Source organism: Carassius gibelio, chromosome A7, assembly GCF_023724105.1.
Source record: "Carassius gibelio isolate Cgi1373 ecotype wild population from Czech Republic chromosome A7, carGib1.2-hapl.c, whole genome shotgun sequence".
In the NCBI taxonomy this organism is placed as follows: Eukaryota; Metazoa; Chordata; class Actinopteri; order Cypriniformes; family Cyprinidae; genus Carassius; species Carassius gibelio.
The window spans coordinates 34,570,825-34,592,636 of NC_068377.1; the positions used below are offsets into that span (position 1 = coordinate 34,570,825).

Sequence of the window (21,812 nt, forward strand, 5' to 3'; positions counted from 1 at the left end):
AGCAATTTGTGTTACCAAGCAATTGAACAGGTGTACCTGTATAAAGTGTCCGGTGAGTATAGTACGATAGTAGATGAATAATAGATTGATGGATGGAAAGACCGATGCATGAAAGGATGGATGTATACAACAATAGGAAGATGGATGGATGGATGGATGGATAGACAGACAGATATAATAGATGAAGACAGACAGAAAGAGGAGTGGGCAGTTAGATGGATGGATACATACAATGATAGATGGATAAATAGATGAATAGACATACAGAAGGAAGAATGGATTAGATATATATATATATATAGAGAGAGAGAGAGAATGAGAGAGAGAGAGAGAAGGATGGATATATAGATGGATGAAGGGATGGACACCCAATGACAGAATGATAGATATAGAAAATGATGGACGGATGGATGGATGGATAGAGAGAGAGAGAACAACAAAACGAGTGATAGATAGACGGATAGACAGAAGGATGGATCAAATGATAGATAGAAAGATTGAAAGTTAGATAGATAGATAGATAGATAGATTGAAAGTTAGATAGATAGATAGATAGATAGATAGATAGATTGAAAGTTAGATAGATAGATAGATAGATAGATAGATAGATAGATAGATAGATGGATAGATGGATAGATAGATGGATAGATGGATGGATGGATGGATGGATGGATGGATGGATGGATGGATGGATAGATAGATAGAATTACAAACCAAAAACAAGTCATCACAAGTCATGGATGTGAACATGGATGGGTTGAAAGGCTGGAAATAAATATAAACAGAAAAATAATAATAAAAAAAAACAACAACAAAACAACAGACCTTCTCACATTATGAATGTACAACATTTGACATCAACTTCAGCGAGCGTTCTGTCCATTTCAACACGCTGATCTCTAATCTCTCCAGACTCAGAGCTGGATCAGACAGAGAGAAACTTTGTAGTCTTGACCTGAAACCGCCCAGTGCTGTCAAATCTATTTGGGAGAAGGAGAGTGAATGCAGTCTGTCGGCGCGGAGCGGAGCAGAGCAGAGCGTGGGGTGTTGTGGACAAAAAAACATATGAATCATTAGTGAGCCCTGCGGCGTGGCAGTATGAGGTATGAGAAACAAAAAGGCCAGAGAGACTCTCACTGTGCAACCTTACATAACACATCCCAACTTATTCACTCATTAAGATCAGTTCTGCTTCTGCTGATCAAAAGACTGACCACAGACACTTTCATTAAACCAAAAACACTAATCCTTATTTACAGCAACAGTCAAAGTCTGTTTGTAAAGGAGTTTGGATCATGATGACTCATGGCTGATGTTGGCACAGGTGAAAGAAAAAAATACTTTCAGCTTGAACCAAGGAAATCTGTTACACCACTTATGTTTTCTGGATTGTGATATTATTTACTTGACAATCAAGCACATTTTACCCTCAATTTATCATTCTTGTCATGCAAATAAATGTCAGTAATAAATAAATCAATGTAATGTAATAATAATAATATGTCGAATTCATACTTACCTTTGTAATGCCTTTAATTTTGTTGGGTGTTTCTTTCTTCTTTATATATATATTTATATAATTTACTAAAATGTAAAATGCTGTCTTGGCAACTAAAAAATAAAATATTCAAATAATACTATATAATATATTATTATACTTTTTTATGAAATAAAACATTAAAGTTGAATTCCGACTGAATTAAAAATACACTAAATATAAAAATAAATAAAAATATAAAACAATGCACATATACAAATAAAAGCTAATTCAAATTTTTTATAAATTTCTAACAATAAACCATATAAAATTAAAAAAGAATCACATTCAAACAGAAACATGCCTTCATGTATTTTTCCTACTTTTCAAACATATCATTTATAGATTGCATTGTTTTACTCATAACCTTACAATCCTAAAATATAAAAAATAAGCAATATGACATTTCACTTGTTTACCAAAGAGACAAGATGAACTATAAAAGCAGTAAATGTCAATTATGCAAAAAGTGTGTGATTAGAATAAATATAATTCTAGCAAAGTAATTTAACTTAGAAAGACAAAAAAAGTCATTTCCAGCTCAGAAAATGACAGACCTTTCCTGAGACATTCATGTCCATTGTCGAACATTTGTTAGAAAATAAAACAAACACACTTAAGTTTTTCCCCCAGCATGTTTTCATGAGATTCAGAGTTCTAGAAATCAGTCACATATGTAGTTTTTGCATCAATAAACAGCTCTGAGTTTGGCAGAATCACAGGTACCAGGAAAGTTGCTCCCCGCCGAAAGCTCTAGTGTGAAAACACAATAAATTTGATGACAAAACTTTTTTTTCTAATAATTTTATAGTCACCAAACAGCAATTAAGAACAGTATGAAAACAGAGGACGAGAGAACAATCACATTCTGATTGAGACTGAAAATTACTACGTCTGAAAATGGCTAAAGAGGATGAGCAAAAAATGCTCAAGAAAATGAGCGAATAAAACGAGAAGCGAGTTTGTAATCCCTCATTGTAATAACATGAAGACGGTAGATGCCCGCGGGCCGGGCACGTGATGGGGAAGCCATTACTGAGTGTAATTAAAGCTTGAAATGTCTTTTTAGCCACCCTGCAGTCTTCCCGTCTGCCTCGCACTCCTCCTCTCTTTCCCTCCGTCTGGCCTGCGCTGACCATCTCAAAACTGATCACTCCTCTCAGATGACGAATGGAAAACACGGATTCTGTATTACGCATGCACGGTTGTGAAACGATGCCTTCACATTCGGCTACTCTTCTAGGCCAAAAGCAAGTGACACATTAATGTGCTAAAGGTAATTAATTTTGAAGAATAGGTGTCCGTTTGGGGAGAGGATAATTCGATTCAAGTGACCCCAGGTGACTCATTTTGTTTATGGATTATTTTTATCAACTGGCTATTAATCAAATGGCTATGTAATCACATTTTTATGTTTATATATAAATCATTTAGCCTAATTATTCTTTTTCCTTAATACACGTTCTGTTCTTACCTCCCTCACGATTCAGTCTCATTTGGCCGCCTTGCGCTGAATTGCTTTACAAGAGTTGAATGGCAAATCTTGTTCTGCAGAGGCTGAGGCTGAACAGAAAACTACAGGCTCAACAGCTAATTATCCAGACAGAAAATGAGATTTACAACTGTTGAAAGGCAATCTGTATGGAGGTCTGATGTAAACACAAACGAGGGCACACCATGCCCCCTCCTCCTGCTACTATATTAACAATACGCTGTTAAATCCTTCCATTGCGTTTTTAGTTTTTCATCAATCTATTTGTGTGCACAACACCAATTTGTGGAAATGGCAAACAAAAATAATTAGATGACCCCAAGGCAACTTCCCTATTTTTTTTTCTGTTTTACATCTGAGCACCCAACACAAATATAGTGTGTTGAAATTTCAATGATATGGAAACTTCCTGTGCAGGAAGTGACATCACTCACCAATTTGCGCTGACACCATCCACAGACCCCGCATAGCGCCACCAGCCACACGACACACACCGTTAAACCCACCGATACCAGGAACACACTCAGAGACAAAGAACCTGCAGAGAGACGATTGCTTAATGTTAGAGCTGTCAAAGTTAGTGCATTCACTTTGCATGTTGCTGTTAACTTTTCTTCAATCTGTGTCACGTCAGAAGCTTACCAACATGCTAATGTCAACTCTATTGGAATCAGTTGAGAGTGCATGGTGCTATTAATGTGGCACACAGAGTTGCTGCCTGTGCAGAGCGTCCCAAATCAGTCACTGGTGAGGATCTATCTTGATTAGGATGCTGCAGCAAGGCAGATCACTAAAACCAAGATTATATTTTAAAATAGCAAGGAAAATGTTTTACATTTTTCATGAAATGTCACAAGGCTGTTGCGATGCTTAAGGGGTCATTTAGCATTTCAAAGGGGGCACATCTTTAACAATTTATGCACACATTTGTAACTAAATGAAATGCTGCTCAAATGAGTGGTTGTGTCATCTGAATGACAAAGTGACTCACAGCTTTCTCAGGCAAGTATATCCTAAAAACATTCACAAAAAAACAGGTCCTGAAGAAACATGTTTAAAACAATAAAACCAACGAAATTAGAAATAAATAAATCATATAGAAAAATCCGTAAAATAATTATGAGTGTTAATGCTCTCAAATGTTTTATAATGATTTATAATAAATAATATAAAACTTAAATGAAATAAAAAAAATTAAATAGTATGAGTGAGGTATTACATCATGAAGAAACATGCTCTAATATGTAAAATAAATATGAAATAGTGTATGTGTGATGAAGAACATAGAAGAAACATGCTCTCTCTGTCTCTCTCTCTCTCTCTCTCTCTCTCTCTCTCTCTATATATATATATAATAAAATAGCATTTGAGTGAGTCTCAAATAAAATTCTAAAGAAATATGCTCTATAATAAAATTATAAAACAAATAAAATTAAATATTGTATGAGTGATGAGGCCTCAAGTACAAAATCCTGAAGCATGCTTAATAAAAGAATACAATTAAAAACTAGCATATGAATGATGAAGTACATAATGAAGAAACATCATTTAAAAAAACAATAATAATTAAATATTGCATTAATGATGAAGTCTCATATACAAAATCCTAAATACACATATTTAATCATAAAATAATATAAAGTATAAAAACTAAAATAATAATAATAAAAATAATAATAAAAATAAAATGTATGTAAGTGATAAATGTGATCCTGGACCACAAAACTAGTCATAAGGGTCAATTTCCCCAAATATATTGATTAAATCAAATTTATTGATTTATACATCATATTAAAAATAAGCTTTCTATTGATGTATGGTTTATCAGGATCTGACAATATTTGGCCGAGATACAACTGTTTGAAAATCTGGAATCTGAGGATGCAAAAAAATCGAAATACTGAGAAAATCACCTTTAAAGTTGTCCAAATGAAGTTCTTAGCAATGCATGTTTTGAAATACTTACAGTAGGAAATTTACAAAATATCTTCATGGAACATGATCTTTACTTAATATCCTAATGATTTTGACCCATACAATGTTTTTTTTTTTTTTTTTTTTTTTTGCTAAAAATATACCCAAGCTACTGGTTTTATGGTCCAGGATCAAAAATACCTTAAATACAACTCCTAAAAAAATATGGTTTATAATAAAATAAAAATAATCTATGCTTATAAATGTTTTCATTTCATTTTCATTCATTACTTAAGATGACCTGTAATTTACTGCCCCATTTTTTTTTTTTTTTATTAGGTTAAGAAACATTTTTTGAAGGACAGAAAATGATTTCTCTGGTGCAGTAGTGAAGTGAGAAGGGGGCGAAATAAAACACAGGCAGCTGCTCAGAAAAGTGAGATGCGCAAAACGGAGAGCAGCCGTATAATCCAGTTAAAATGACTAAAACACATCTGGAATATATTATAGTCTGGTTCAATACAACCGAACTGACCCCGTCATGAGAGTTTAGGTGAGGTCTGAGTCACAGCGCAACCGTGAGACTTTCAGAGCCGAGGAGATTTAGGCAGAAGGTGAGGAGATGTGGTGTTGAAGACCAGCAAAACAGAAAAGCTCTGAAAGGACGCCATCGCCTCTTTCTTATTTCCTTTTGAAACTGGTGTTTAGAAGCACAGTTGAAAAGTTTGGAAGGGTAATACTTTAGATCGAAAAAGTGAGAGAAAATCTGACAGTAATCTGGAAACTGAGAGGGCGAGGGAAAGCGGAAATAATATATATTGCGGAACAAAAAGAAAGAAAGAAAAAGAGCCGTGGAGGTTCTGTCAGAAAGAGGGCAGAAGGGAGCAGGATAAATGATTTTATAATGCCTCTAAGAAATATAAAAATGAGGAAAATTACAGTGAGAGGAGAAAGAGGAGATGAATGTGTGCCGAGGTTATCTTTTTATTTAATGGTATCAGATTATTAGTCTTAGACGTCTGACTAACAGTATAAAGTCTGATTCACATCCCAGCTAAGAACTGCTTACTTAAACTAGAACTTAAACTATTAACTAACGGTAACAAAGATTAATAAATACAGTAATAAATGTATTGTTCATATTAATTAATGAATTAACTAACATTAACTAATGGACCATTATTCTAAAGTGTTACCTTTTTTTCTTGTTTTTCCAGTAAAAACTTCTCAACAGCCTTATACAAGTTACATTTAGACGCTAAACTGTGTAAAATAACAAACTTACGGTAAGAAAAATGTGTTTATATCAAGATTTATTTTCTTAAAACAAGTCTCAATATCTTATATATAGCTATTTTTTAAGATTTTACAATTTTAATTTTAAAGGTATTTTTCTTTGAAATGAAGAAACATGGTTTATAAAAGAATAGAAAGAATAGAAGGTATAAACATAACATAAATAAAAAATAAAAACCAGCATATGAAAATAAAAAGTGTATAAGTGATAAAGGTCTTAAATGAAATCCTACAGAAACATGCTTTAAAATACTAATTGAAAATATGATTTGTATATTAATTAATTCATTCATTCATTCATTTACTGAATTGGGAAGCATTTTATCTGAAATGGATCACACCACAATAAAAAACCTGTATGGGGAAAATAAATTATTCATTATTTTTCAATAATCGTGTGACACTGAAAGAAAACGTTGGGTGATAAACACAGATATATGTATTAGTGATCATAGTGAATTTCAGCTTCATTCCTCATTCACCTGTGGATATCTTCATTTGTGTTGGTAACACTCATTGTACTGTGAAAGACTAGAAGCCCCTTCTGCTCTAAAGTGTCTCTGAGGGGTGATATCTGAAAATCACTCTCCATTGACTGCACCATTAGCAACTTTATCTAGCATTTCTGGCCTTTCAGAAGCAGTAACAATGAGAGGGAAGAAAGGAAGCAATATGGAGAAGATGAGAGAATAAGATCAGAAAATGACCCGAGACAGATTTGAGTGATTACTCTGAAAGGGCAAAATTCAGAGCTGAAAAACGGGATCGTGTTTCATTAAGAAGTGTGAATTTGAAGTAAATCGGTCACACTGTACAAGAAGTAGAGTTTTTCAAAACTTTCAAACAAGGCTTTTTAAATCGCTTTTTGTCAAAATATGTATTTCTGGTTAGAAATCAGAGTTAGGGGCCGTTCACACAGAACAAATCTTTGCATCTTAAAATATCTAAGGGAGTGCTTAGAAAAAAAAGAAAACAAAAGCACTGCCCAGAACACCTCATCACAGTTGCCATGCCAACATTGCTAACAAAGACCCGCAAAGCTTGCCCCGCCTCCTGGGTTTTCTGATTGATCCACTGTTTTAGGGGTATGGTCCACTGATTGGTCCACTGTTTTGAAACTGACACTGATGAGCGACGCTGCATGTAAAAATTACAATTCTTTTAAAGGGAACATCGGATGCAAAAGTCACTTTTACATGATGTTTGATTTTCTGAGCAGTATGACATCATACTGATCAGGCCCCGCCCACGGCCCCTTACGGACTGTCCCGTATTAGCATATTTCCACCCTCAGTTCACCATTTTCACCACTTTTGAGCAGATGGATGTAAAAGTAAGCATAAGAGTCTTTCCTCCCAACATCAGAGCCACTGAGGATGCAGTGGATTCGTTTTGCTTTAATGCACCCCAGAATACACAAAAAATGGAAGAGGGGGTGGGGTGAGAAGTAACTCATTATCAATTAAAGAGACATTCACCGAAACAGGGTCTGTGAACAAAAAGGGTTTTGTTTTACATGATAATTAAGGAATTTTAACCCAAAGTATGTTAAAGACATTCTAAGACCCTAAAGAATCTTACCAACTTGTAGATAATGGGCATCTGAAATCCTCTTTAAAAATTCGACGAGACACAAGGGTCATGCGTGTCCGTAAAAAAAAAACAATGGAAAAGTAGCACATCGGAGGAAAAACATGTTCTGTGTGAACGGCCCCTAACACTACCTTTCAAGAGTTTGGCATCTGTAAGAGTCTTTGTTGTTTTTAAAAGAAAATATATATATTTTTTAATTCTACTTTACAAATTCAGACGTACAAACTGAATCGGAAAATAAAGGTCATTCTCAATTAAGTTCTGAGTCCCGGTCTCTAATCTGTGTTTTGGGATCAGTGTCAAACAATTTGACACTGATTTTGCCAAGTAAGACATGTTCATGGATCAACATCTTTTGATGATCCTGGATCAACATTACTGTCCAAAAATATAGACTTAACCCAATCCCTACCCCTAAACCTAACCCTACCCATAATTTATTCCTAATATCAGTGGGAAATTATAGCTGATTGACAAGAGTATAGAAACACCTAACCCTGATTGCAAGCCTAAAACTGATATTTCCTGAAAAGTTATATCTCAATTCTGATTGGTTGATTGAAATGTTGTTCCAGGAACATGCTGTACTTGGTGAAACCACGCTCGCCGACACGACATACATGCCACAAGCCAATTAGTGCCTAAACGAAAATCGCTCCTCATGTCCAAAGTCTGTTATGAGACACTTCCCAAATGATAACATCCCTGTGGCCCGGTGCATTACGGGTCATGGCAACCTGTGACAAATCGGGCCGTGCCATGTCTCATTGGACATTTCTCAAGCAGTGGCGGGAAAGATTCTGACAGGGCTGTGCCAAATAACTGACAAGATTATTTGTGGGTCAGATCCCAAGCAAAGCCATGAGAGCAGATCCCTCACTTGTGTGTGATGGGACGTCTGAACTGGCATAATGGCACTGAGTGATAGACAGAGACGGATTTCAGCCCAACTTTCACAGCTGATGATGTACAGTCGACGCGTGATTGTATACATAACGTGATTTAAAGGAATAGTTCACCCAAAAGTTTGTCTACCAGGGTCTATCTAGTGCATCTCATTCCCTCAGCCACACAAACTATTAGAATAACAAAGACCAATGATTTAAACTCATTATGCCTCTGCAGTGTCTGCTGATAAACATTTATCCAATCTTATAATACTTGCTCATCCTGGATGGCAAAAATAGGCATTTTAGCTCCCTGTCGAGGAAAACCAATCGTCTAGACGCTTGTCTGAGAGCCCCCTATGGACGTCTTATTGAATATCTCAGATTAGTAGAGCGGAGAGTTCAGGTAATCAAACAAGAAGGTTCTTGGTATCGTTACAGAAACAAAAGGCAGGGTTTCTTTTAAAAACAAGGAACTTCGTACAACCACGTACAGCTAGAGCTATCTGCCAGTTTCAAAGGATAGACTGAATATACTGAAAATGAGTTTAAACATCTTTATACACTGTAATATATATATATATATATATATATATATATATATATATATATATATATATATATATATATATATATATATATTAGGGCCGGGACTTTAACGCGTTAATTGAGATTAATTAATTACACAAAAAATAACGCGTTAACTAAGATTAATTCATTACAGAAAAAAAAAATTCCCGCATTTTTAATAACTTATTTTTGCACCGCGGAACGTTTCTCACTGGATGAGTTTCGGCGGGACCGATTATACTGGAGCACCAACTAGCGTTCGCACATCACCGCAGCAGCACGTCGAGTCTCAAGTATCACCTAAACGCAAAACATATAGCAGCTAGCGTGGACTTTACATTTTATGTTGAACTATGTATTATTTTGTTGGTGCAACAGTTTATGTTGAACTCTTTATTGTTTTGGCCAAGGTTGTTGAGAGTTGGACTTAGTATGTTATGGCCTCTGAAGCAACAGAGAGATGTTTTCTAATAGTCAGTGTTTCCAATGTTCTGAATGTAATCGACAGTATTGTGTTTTACTTAAATAAAAAAAAAACACTTTACAGAAGGTTCCAGCACCTATAAGCTTCCTGAATTTCTGAAATGTACTATTTCTAAATTGTTTCTAAATATGCTATTGCTACACTTCAAGGCAAAAATTGCACTGGTCTGCTAGACTTGGTTGAACAAAAATAAACAATCTTTTGTTGCTTAAGCTTATGTATTCAGTCATTATTCAATGGTATACTATAAATCCATGTGAAAAAAATTACTTCTCACTGTTCTCAGGTCAAATTTTTATATGCAATTAAAATGCGATTAATTTCGATTAATTAATTACAAAGCCTCTAATTTTTTTCTACTTTAGAATTTCATGTTTTATTCACTGTTACTTGAGTGAATTCTGTTACAAAGTAAATACTACTCAATTTTTTTTCAGCATATTGTATCATATCACACTTTAAAATAATAATTAAAAAAACATCTGTATATATATATGGTAAAATACCAGGAGCTGTGGCTGCCAGAAATTTATGGTAAAGAGATTTCAATTCAGTTACAGACTTCAATTCACAGGAAAAAAAGAGAAAAAAATGAATTTACTGATACAATGTTAATATGCCAACATATTGAAGTACTAATATCTGTTCTGTGTCACTAAAATACACTCGTAACCACCAAAAACAGGTGATGATGTCATATGATGACATCAAAGATCAGCACAAAAGCTGAGAATGGAAATGTTTATATATAGAAGGTGCACAGTGTCATTCACACATATACTAAACACCATTGTGGTAACACACATGACACTGAAATCATGCCTTAAACATTCATTTAACATTAACAACATAATGCAAGATAAAACCCTAATGCACACAACTGAGAATCAGTTATTTCAACAACAAAAAGCATCATGCAGGGAATTCTGGGAACGTCATTTTACAGCTGTATAGTTACAGTTACAGTATTTTACTGTTACATTAAATTAAACCATATACAGTTATTCACTGTACATAGTATGGAAACTTGCTGTTAACTAATTAGCAGTTTTTTTATATACTTTTACTTTCACAATAGTTTTTACCGGTGATATATAACAGCACACAGGACAGAAATTAACTTACTTCAAACAAATGACTTTAACGAATACATTAAAGCTGCACCTAATGCAACCATGAGATGGCTATTGATTTGAAAAGATGATGAGTATTTATAATAATAATAATAATAATAATAATAATAATAAACTGGAAAACAACAGTATGTGGTAATAATAGAATACAACATTGTCTTGTAAATGCACTACTGTTGAAAAGCTTTTCTTCCAAAGGAATTCATTAAATTGATCAAACGTGACAGTAGAGACATTAATAATATATATTTTTTAATTTTGACAAAAATATTATGCAGCACAACTGTTTTATTGACAATAATAAGAAATGTTTCTTAATGATGCTGAAATAAATTACATTTTAACTTATGAAATGTAATTAATTTAAAATGAATTAAATAAATTACAGTTTAACGTTTGTTCACTTAGAAAATGGTAATTTTCAATTACAATATTTCACAATATTACAGTTTTTAGTGTATTTTCTATCCTAAATGAAGCCTTGGTAAGCAGCTATCTATCTATCTATCTATCTATCTATCTATCTATCTATCTATCTATCTAGCTTCACATGCAAAAGCCATTTCAGATAGTATTGTATCACTGTATCACACAATACTGTATTATATCCAAATGGCTTCACTTATTATTAATACGATGTATTACGATCAAATCAACCTTCAAGTGCAGTGGTTGAAATGCATTAGTACATTCTAGAACAACGCTTTCAGATCCTGCACCGGTTTCAGGTCCGCAGGGAAGCCATTAGTAAACCATGTATCAACAAATGATGTGAGTGCCCTTAAAGCAGCTAAATTGCAGCGAGAACTGGGGCCTCTTTGATCTGATCAAAGAAAAAGTGCAGACTGCAGACAAAACAGGATAAAAGCCAGAGGGGGATACTTCTTTACCGGCTGCTAAAGATCAGGAAGAATCACAGGGCAAAGGAGCAGGTCCAAAACACGAACCCTGATAGCGCGTCGGAAGCGAGAGCCAGGTCTCCAGCAACCTACTTACAGAAGGGCCGGCAGAGACTGGAGCCCATTCGCAGCTCTACATGTCTGCACAGCAAGTCAAGAGGCTTATTTAGGCTAACTCTGGCCCTGGCGCGGTCCCCAAAGATCCAGCTGTCATCAACTCAGTGCCTATATCAGGAACTGCATTTCTTGTCATTGGGAGATGGAAAAAAACTGGAGCAAATGAATGTTTGTTCACTCATATTAGAATTTCTTTTTACAAAATTGGATAGAAAAAAAACTGGAGCAATCAATTTTTTTTTTTTTTGTGACTGTACAGCATTTTATTTATTTACCCTTTATTTGACTTTATAATAATAACAACTTTTTTTGCATTTTTCATATTTATAATCATCATAATTTTGTATGTAGTTTCAGTAATTTTTATATCCATTTTAGCTATTTTAGCACATCAAATTATTTAAAATATAGAATTAATACATTATTTTAAATATATAAATTAATAAACTAAATGAGCTAAAGCTGAAAAAAGTAATAAACTTTGTGTATCCTGTGTGTGTATTTATGAATTATGTGAGTGCATGTATAAATCCTATGTGTACATATGTGAATGTAGTGTGTGCATTTATCTTTATTGAGACTCTTTTAGTTCCATAAAAGACAATCAGGATGAGCCAATCAGAGATTATGTAATACAGATCTATGATGCCGGACAGCGGCCCGGACGATCCGGCTTTCCATTACAAGATACTTTCCATCTAAAGATGATCATACGCCAAAGAACCTCATCTATTTTTAAAGCAAAATGTCCTGCTGGGATTTCAGCAGTCACAGGTACTTTATTTGAGTCTGGATGCTCTTGTTACTACTGGGATTATTATTATTACAATTCCCAAACACTTCCCACTGTCTGCCACTGATCAAACAAACAGAGAGTCCCGTCCCAAACGCGTTTCATTAAATCTCATAATTCAAGAAAACCACTGACATAAACGCTAACAAGAGTGATTCAATTCATATCATAGTTTATTTATAATTTTTATATCAGTCAACATTTATTTTATTTCAAGTAATTAATGTTTTTATGGTTTTTAGTTAACTATAATAACCCTGATTAAAATGCACATTGATGAAAATCTATTTAGGAAAAATGATTGGAGAACAGTGTTTTCAGAAGAAGAAAACTTTAAAAACAACTAATAATTTTATTGTGCTATGTTGAGAATTTGCCCTGCAGACGTACTGTATACAATATATAAGAAGAGGACCTCCGATGCCAACCCTGTAACAACATAAACTACCAATTTTTTACCAAAGTTTGATTGCAACATATAAGCATTGCTGTAGTGTTCATCGTCTGTTTGATTACGTTGTCATTAACTGAATTGTACCATACATTTCTGCAATATTATGTACATCAATATTACATAATCACCACTGACAAGCTAGTATTAAATAAATTTTCTGTAAAGCTACTTTGCAACAATTTGTATTGTGAAAAGTGCTATACTAATAAACATGAATTGAATAATAATATGAATTAGTTATATCCACAAAATAAATGTAATACTATTATTATGTTTGCACAGACAATGAGGAAGGTGAATTTGAAATATATGCAGGTAAACAAATAAAATATTGAATCCTTTTTATTTTCATTTGTTTCAATTTGGTGTTTTTTATGTTAAAATTGTTTATGTTGATTTCATATTTTTTCTGATTTCATTATGTAAATACATTTAGAGGCTAATAATTAATGACTAGATTCAATCACTAAAAGTATAAAAATATATGCTATTTTAGTGGATTTTCATGAAAAAGAAAACCTCATCGAATACCACTCACAGAATTAATTGAGTTTGGCTGCACACACACACACACACACACACACACACACAAAACATCCGACCTGAAATCACTTCCTCTCTTTTTTCCTCTCAAAGCGAGACCCAGAAACACAGATTCTCACAGCCTGTACTCAAAGATGAATCAATAAAATCAAAGCAAGTAAAAAACTGGATCATGTTAATTGATTTCAAACCACAACTCAACACAGAAGACAAAGCCAGGGCATATTAACTTGCTCTCAATGTTTGGTTATGGAATGCAATGGAACACAATAAGTGATTTGTTTTGAGGAAGCAGTAACATGAGAAGTTCTAGCAATTAAAGGGGGGGTGAAATGCTCGTTTTCACTCAATATCCTGTTAATCTTGAGTACCTATAGAGTAGTACTGCATCCTTCATATCTCCAAAAAGTCTTTAGTTTTATTATATTCATAAGAGAAAGATAGTCTGTACCGCTTTTTCCCGGAAAAACACGACCGACTGGAGGCGTGACGTGTGGGCGGAGCTAAAGAATCACGAGCGCCAGTAGGCTTTTACGTTGAGAGCATGTGGAAACTAACTGTGACATTACAGTGAGGAAAAAGCCATCATCCAAAACAAACCATGGCTTACAGTCAGATTCAGCCATTTATTTATGATCCAGAATCAGATCCAGAGGCTGAAACTGAACGAGAGCAGCAGCAGCAATGACTCGCTCCGAGCGGGGCTCGAACCCAGGTCTCCGGCATGGGAGGGGACGCACTAACAAGGAGGCGGAGATATTTGAAGCAGTTTTACTCACCGCCTGCGGTTCCAACACACCATCGTGACCCTTTTTCCTTGGGATTGCATCATCCTTAAGAAATAAACAATACGCAAATCCGGCGTCAAACTGGGCCTTGTTTGTAAAACAAGCATCTTCGAAATGCAGGGAACAAACACTTGCACAACTCCGTTGATGCTCTGTAAAAATAAACTCCATCCACTGGTCCCTTAATGCTGTTTCTCTTTTGGTAATCTGTGAAGGGTTGTTTTGCCCTGGCAACCAAAAACACACTCCTTTTGTGACATTTCGCGACGCTCTCGCTCTGATCAGTGAAGTCTGTTGTGCTCAGCCTCGCTATACTGGAGCGCGCGCTCTTCCGGGAGAAGTGCCCTTAAGACCCATATAAGGAAATTCCGCTCCATCTAACGTCACACAGAGCCATACTCGAAAAAAACTTTCCGAAACTTGTGACAAACCGGAAGGAGTATTTTGGGAACAAAAATACTCCTTCAAACGTACAACTTAATTTTTGAAACTTTGTCCATGTTTAGCATGGGAATCCAACTCTTTAACAGTGTAAAAAACTCAGTATGCATGAAATAGCATTTCACCCCCCCTTTAATGTTTTTGGCGGCATGTTTTAATTAGAATTTTAGTCTAGTCTTTGTGTGAAGCTATCACTTTAGTTTTTATTACTTTTAGTCACGTTCATACTCTTTTTAGTCTAGTCAAGTTTCAGTCAACTAAAATTCTAAACATTTTAGTCAGAATTATCCATGACTATTCTCATCTAGTTTTAGTCGATGAAAACGGATGACTTTTAGTCAATGAACATTTTATTTTAGTCTCTTTTTAGTAATGGAATTCCATTTAACCCAGTCAATATAGTATAAGGACCTAGTAGTATAGCGAAACCTAAATTTTCTTCTAGCCAAACCTTATATACTCAAGAATAGATCCATTCCAGATATGGAAGATGCTCTGATTTGAATTTACAACATTTATTTTACCAACCAAGCATGTTAGAAGTACACACCTCGGTCCCTTTCTCTGTGTCAGACAAAAACTTTGTTAATAATAATAATAATAATAATAATAACAACACGACTAAATGAGATGAAATAACGTTATAACATTTCGTTTCGTCTCGTTTTGGTCAACGAAAATGAAGAGACATTTTAGCATATTTTTTATTTTGTAAACCACATTTTGTTTTGTTTTTATTCGTCAATATTGCATTATACATTTAATTATAGTCATCGTCACATGACCAGAATTTACGTTGCGTCTTGTCTCGTTTTTGTCACGATAATTTTAGTCATCATTTTCGTTGATGAAAGCAACACTACTAGCAATACCCACTTTGAAACATCGTCCAGAATACTACAAGTTAGAACAGGGAGAGATGAAGAAATGGTAAAGGCATTGAAATAGTCAGCAGGACGCAGTAAAGTGCTCTTTATAAACAGCTGTGTTTTTCTAATCCAGTGTGTGTGGTAGAGTCCAGCACAGCCATGGACACGGGTTCAACTGCCAGGACACATACTGACACATTAACAGCCTAAATTTAATAAACGTGTCTTCCAAACAGAGTATGAATGGAGTATAGTGGACTGACAGCTGTGTGAGTGCAGCTATTGAGCAAAGCACGTCTAGATTATGAGCTGGAGGCGAACTGCCAGCCCTTCTTTGTGTACAGCACCCCTGAAGAGGCCAGATGAGAGTCCTGCTGCGCCCCCCTGCAGTCACGACACACACAGACAGAATATTCCTGCACAGGAACATGTCCAAACTTACAGCTTGAGCCTATTTTGTTCTACCTTGTGCTTTTCATAATCCATGCTGAAAAATGTGCCTTAATGTGTTGAGATCCTGGTAAAATACCTTACAGATAAAACATACTTCAACATATTTATTTTATCTTTTAAAGTGACGAACTAAAACAATGAAAGCAATTTTCTTTACCTTAATGTTAACTGTAATATTTATCATTTTACGCCATATCAGCATTAAAGGCTATATTCATGGCAAACAATAATATTGAACATAGTCTTAACAACAATCAGTCAGTGAATTTTACGCTTCGTTATTTATACAACATAACGTATATATCGTGACTTATATGCTATCTGCACAAAATGCCCCGAATGCACGAACATGTCTTTGGGTCTCTGAATGAACTCATTTTGTGGACGCATTCTTCATGCAACAACGTGCAGAAACACAGCAACTAAGCCATACAAATTCAAAGCATTTTATTATAATAGTGTTCTCATTATAATTGTTATATATATAACAGTCCCAATTATAGTTATTAATATTAACTGCATTGTTGTTTGTCCTGCTCGTGCTGAAGGGATAATCATGTAGTACTACAATAAAGTGCTTTACTGCAGCGCAACTCAACCAAATGCATCTTATATGAGATAAATAATATATACACGATATATATAAACCAGATGAAATGTTTTGAAATCACTTGTACCCTACCTAATCGAAAAAAAATCCAGTGACGGTGTCAATTAGAGTCTTGTTAAAAGGGTCATATGATGTTGCTAAAAAAAACATGATGTTGTGTATTTGGTGTAGGGCTGCACGATTAATCACATGCAATTGTCATGCGTTTCTCCTTAGTAAAGCCGGTTCTGTGATTAGCAGTAAATGTCCATCACCTGCTTTCAAATGGAGCGGCACTTAATAGACAGAGCCGTAGTTCGCTGACAATCTATGCAATATCGCGTTCATAACCGCATGCGATTCATCTGTGATTATGACGTCGTATTGCGTAGCTTGTCAGCGAACTACGGCTCTGTGTAGAAAGTGCCGCTCAATTTGAAAGCAGGTGATGGACATTTTACAGCTAATCACAGAACCGGCTTTACTAACGAGAAAAGCATAGCAATCGCATGCGTTGTTGTTTAAGGTTAAAAAACACATTATTTTCCACATGATGTACATTATTGTTTCTCCTCTATGCCCCGCTTTTCTGAAACGCTTAGATTTTTACAAAGCTCATCGTTCTGAAAAGCAGAGTATGCTCTGATTGGCCAGCTCTACAGTGCATTGTGATTGGCTGAATTCCTCAAACGTGTGACTGAAATGTTACGCCCCTTACTATACTGTGATGCAGTCTCCCCACATGATGAGACAAAACCAATGAAACCCATTAAAAAAACGAGGCATTTTTAGCATCCAGTGGGGACATAATTAATGATTAAAATGAGTTATACTGTGCTTTTACACGTTGTGTTGCTTATCCGTCGTGCTTACGCCGTGTAAAAAATAAAACCATGTGTGCACTTGTAATCGTAAAAACGCGCTACTCTACACTGCTCAAAACTTATGTTTTAGTCATCAGTGGCAAACTCTTTATATATAAAAAATTTATTTAGTGAGTCAGAAGCGCCACACTGTCCTTTCAAAGTTGGAACTGCCCCACTTTATAGAACAGTCTTTGAGCACAGACCAATTGTAAGCTAGTCTGCAGGTTCAGGAAACAGTCCTCCATAAAATACATCACACAACGTCACACACTGAGGGCTTGAGTATGACGTGGCTGGCGGGCTTTCAGCAACCACATGTGATGACCTCGGGCTGGACTCTGCTTCGTTCACAGTGAAAGACGATCCGGCGATCCACAGCACGAAGTTGATATATTTTCTCATCAATGAGCATGACAAGCTATTGGCAAGACAAAGCAGATATCGTCCTCTTTTGGAAGGCTAAACAAAGTAGTTTCGCTTTAACAACAAAACACAGCGTCTCCACACATGGCAGCGGCAGCAACAACAATACTACAGCAAGAATCAAAGGTCACACCTTCTTTCTTTACGTGAACATGTGAGCGGTGTTATGCAAATCTTCCCACACAGTGAGGTAGACATGTGGGGGCGTGTTAGAACGAGCCAATTTAGGAGGGCGTGATTAACTCTTAACTTTTTATAAAGAATATCTTTATCTTTCTTTTCAGATTCTTCTTTGCAGCATTATTTTATTAGGCTGTATATTAACTTGTGGGGAGAAAACCAGTAGTTCTATGTGAAATCAGTCTTTTGAGCTTGCCCATATAGCAAAAATGGCATGATCATAATAAACGAGTATATTCGAAAATTCTAAATAGATTCAAATAAAGATAAAATGAAAAACAAAGAATTTGGGAAATAATAGAATGGAATATGGGAAAAATGTAAAGGCTAATGGCTCTTCAGGCTAATGGCTAATGGTGTTATCCACCAATAGGATAACACCCACATTAGATTTAGTGCCTCAAGGTACAGTCACATTGACATTTATTTAACGCAATACTTGTAAAGCTTTCCCTGTCTTTATACATAAGCAAAACTTGATATATATGATGCTGAATCCTCTCAGTTACTCCACACAGCATTGCTTCTGTAGCAGGTGACTCACTGCTTTATTCATGCGCTTGTGACGATCTGTGTTTCAGAGCGGTCCGTTCATTCAGACAAAGTGAGCAAATCTAACACAGGCCAGCTTTTGGAGAGTGAAATACAGCCACAAATGAGGCTGTAGTTAGCATACTGTCAGAATACAAAGTGATAAAATGAATAAGTCTGCACTTACAACTAGTCATTTCTAGCTGAATAAAATTTTAGAGCTGAGTTTACCGGAAAATTAGCATTGAAATTACAGTGGAAAAAACAAAAACAAACAGGTTGTTTCAGCTGCTTCTGTTCACAATGCTTAGCTGATAATACTTCCTTTATTCACCAGAAATATCACACTGATTAATGACATAACTAATTATATAAAGCTCATATAAATTACTAATTTATATATAGGGCTCATATTAAGATGAGATTGTATGTCAATGTTTCATATTTCAAATTATATTTCAGCAATATTTAAATGTCAAATGAATATGAATTTTGGCTTTTCAGACTAATTAACACAAACATATTATTTTAATTTATTTGATATAATTTTAATGTTATATTATTTTATAAATGAATGAATAAATAAAATAATATACAATATAAAACAAAAAACAAACAAAAAATTGTATTATTTGAATATTAAATAATGTATAATTAATCTATATTTTATATTATTTTGTATATTGGTTTTATTTATTCTATATTCAAATAAATAAAAAATGACGAAATAAATGAAATGCAACTCTAAGATACAATATTAATTCATTCAAATGATATAAAATATAAAATGTATAGAATTTTAATATAATATAAATTAAAAAGAAATCAAATGTTGTATTATTTGCTTTTATTGTCATTTTTATGTTATAAAATAAATTCAAAGAATATAATGCAACATAAATAAAATAATAATAAAAAAATATATATTCTAATACAAAATATAAAATTAATTCAAATTTTAATTAATTATATATTATTTGAATATAAAATACATTTAAATAATTTTTATTTTATATTCAAATAATAACATTTATAACATTTTAAATTATTCAAACATTATATATATTAAAATATTATAAAATTTATTTGAATAATATAATGTAAAAATAATTAATTAATTAAAAAACAAATAAAAAACCTTGGTAAATCCAGTCATAAGTTCTTTCTAATCACTGTACATGATAAACACCACTAATAATAAAACCTGCAAGTTCCATACACCTGGAAGTTCCATACACCTGGAAGTTCCATAAAGCTGTCAATCAGAACCATGTCATGTCAGTCAGAGCCTACTAATTTTATGGACTGAGAGTGTTTGGCATGGATCTGAGACTAAATCTGTGCTGATCCACCAGCTAGACCAGCACCAAACCAGCTTGAATCTGGTTTTGCTTGAAAGAGCGTGGGAAACATCACATCCTCATAGAGGGAGTGGGAATACCATAAAGAAAGGTAGCGAGAGATGAGTTAAAACAGCCAGATGCATGATGGAAGATGAGATGAAAGGCCTGAAGTTAAGACAGTAAGTGCTGTTGAGGATGGAGGAGGGTGGGAAGGTCAGCTGGGAGTGAAGGATGAAGAGGAAGAGGGGATGAAAGAGAAAGAGAGTGAATTAAGAGCAGGAGGTATGTGGTTAGAGGACACAGAGGAGCGAGAGAAAGAGAGAGCGATGGCAGCTCATGAAGGAGGATGACAGATGAGACGCTGAGTGCCACTTGAGTGACAGAATACAGAATGAGAATGAAGGAGGAATGAAGGATGGAGGAAATAAATTAGTGGGAAAGGAAGGTCTGACGACTTTAGTCTGCTGTATGACGGAAACACTCGCTCCTGTAGAATATCAGTCATGTTTTTCTGTTTTTTTTTTATGCCTTACTGCAGTTTAGTCACCATGAGATGCTCATTAAGAGTGTCAATAGGGCTGGGATGTATAATAGGACATATAACACGAGTAACTCTTTAGAAGACTTTCCCTAAATAAACATCTAATTTTCTGCTTATTAATAGTTAGTAAGGTAGTTGATAAGTTTAGGTATGGGGAAGGATTTAGGAATCTAAAATATGGTCATGCACAATAAGACATTAATATGTGCTTTACAACTACTAATAAAACAGCCAATGCTAGTAATATGCATGGTTATAAGCATCCAGTTAATAGTGAGAATTGGTCCTTAAAATAAAGTGTTACCACAACATGATGGTAGAAACGTGCTACACCAGTGTAGGTACAGTATTTGAGATGCTTTCAGTGGACAGGACTGATTTAATAACATGTGAAAGTCACTAAGAAACAGCAAAAATACAATTCTATAGTTAGCCGTTTTATTATTTGCATCTAACATTGTTTTTTTTTCCTCCTGTTTCCCCAATTCAATCATAACAGACCAATTAAGAGCCAGTGATTTATAACACACTGTATAACTTGGTTGCATCAACCTGCCGTATTATTATAGAAAAGCAATCGGTTCTGACATTTCACCATCTTCATATAATGACTAGTGGCTCAATAATAACAGCTGAAGCGGGATGTTCCTGTAATTTGAGGAAATAACACAAGCAGTGCTGTACTGGGAGAATCCGAGCCTGTCACGAGCAGCTTAAGATATGTCGTGATGATGCATTGCATGTTGAATTTGAGGACACATCCTATGAACTGATTGGAATTGAATGAGACAGACTGGAATGTTTACAAATGCCATTTCACAATCGACTCGAATGGCTGTTGAGAGGAAGATCCCGCTCGTTTATCACCGCCGCAGCTTAACGGACGACTCGAAACAAAAGCACGGACAATTCGAAAAGTGACGTAGAGATGGGTGTCAGCTGTTTATAAAAGATGGTGACTGCTGATCAGTGTTTTTAGAAGGGCTTTAAGTCACATCTGCTCCCTCAGAGCACCGTGAACACAACTGTAAAGCATGCATTGACAGAGCGTTTAGTGAGCCCTCACATTTGTGCTC

General features: G+C 34.9%; 1 protein-coding gene across 1 annotated transcript in view; it reads right to left on the bottom strand.

The window, feature by feature from the left end:
* Positions 1-21,812, bottom strand: part of LOC128017371 (synaptotagmin-7-like) — a 52,421-nt gene that overhangs the window by 8,409 nt on the left and 22,200 nt on the right. The window contains exon 2 of the mRNA XM_052602737.1: positions 3,464-3,567. Within this exon, the coding sequence (XP_052458697.1) occupies positions 3,464-3,567 (104 nt within the window). The remainder of the gene's footprint in view (positions 1-3,463; positions 3,568-21,812) is intronic.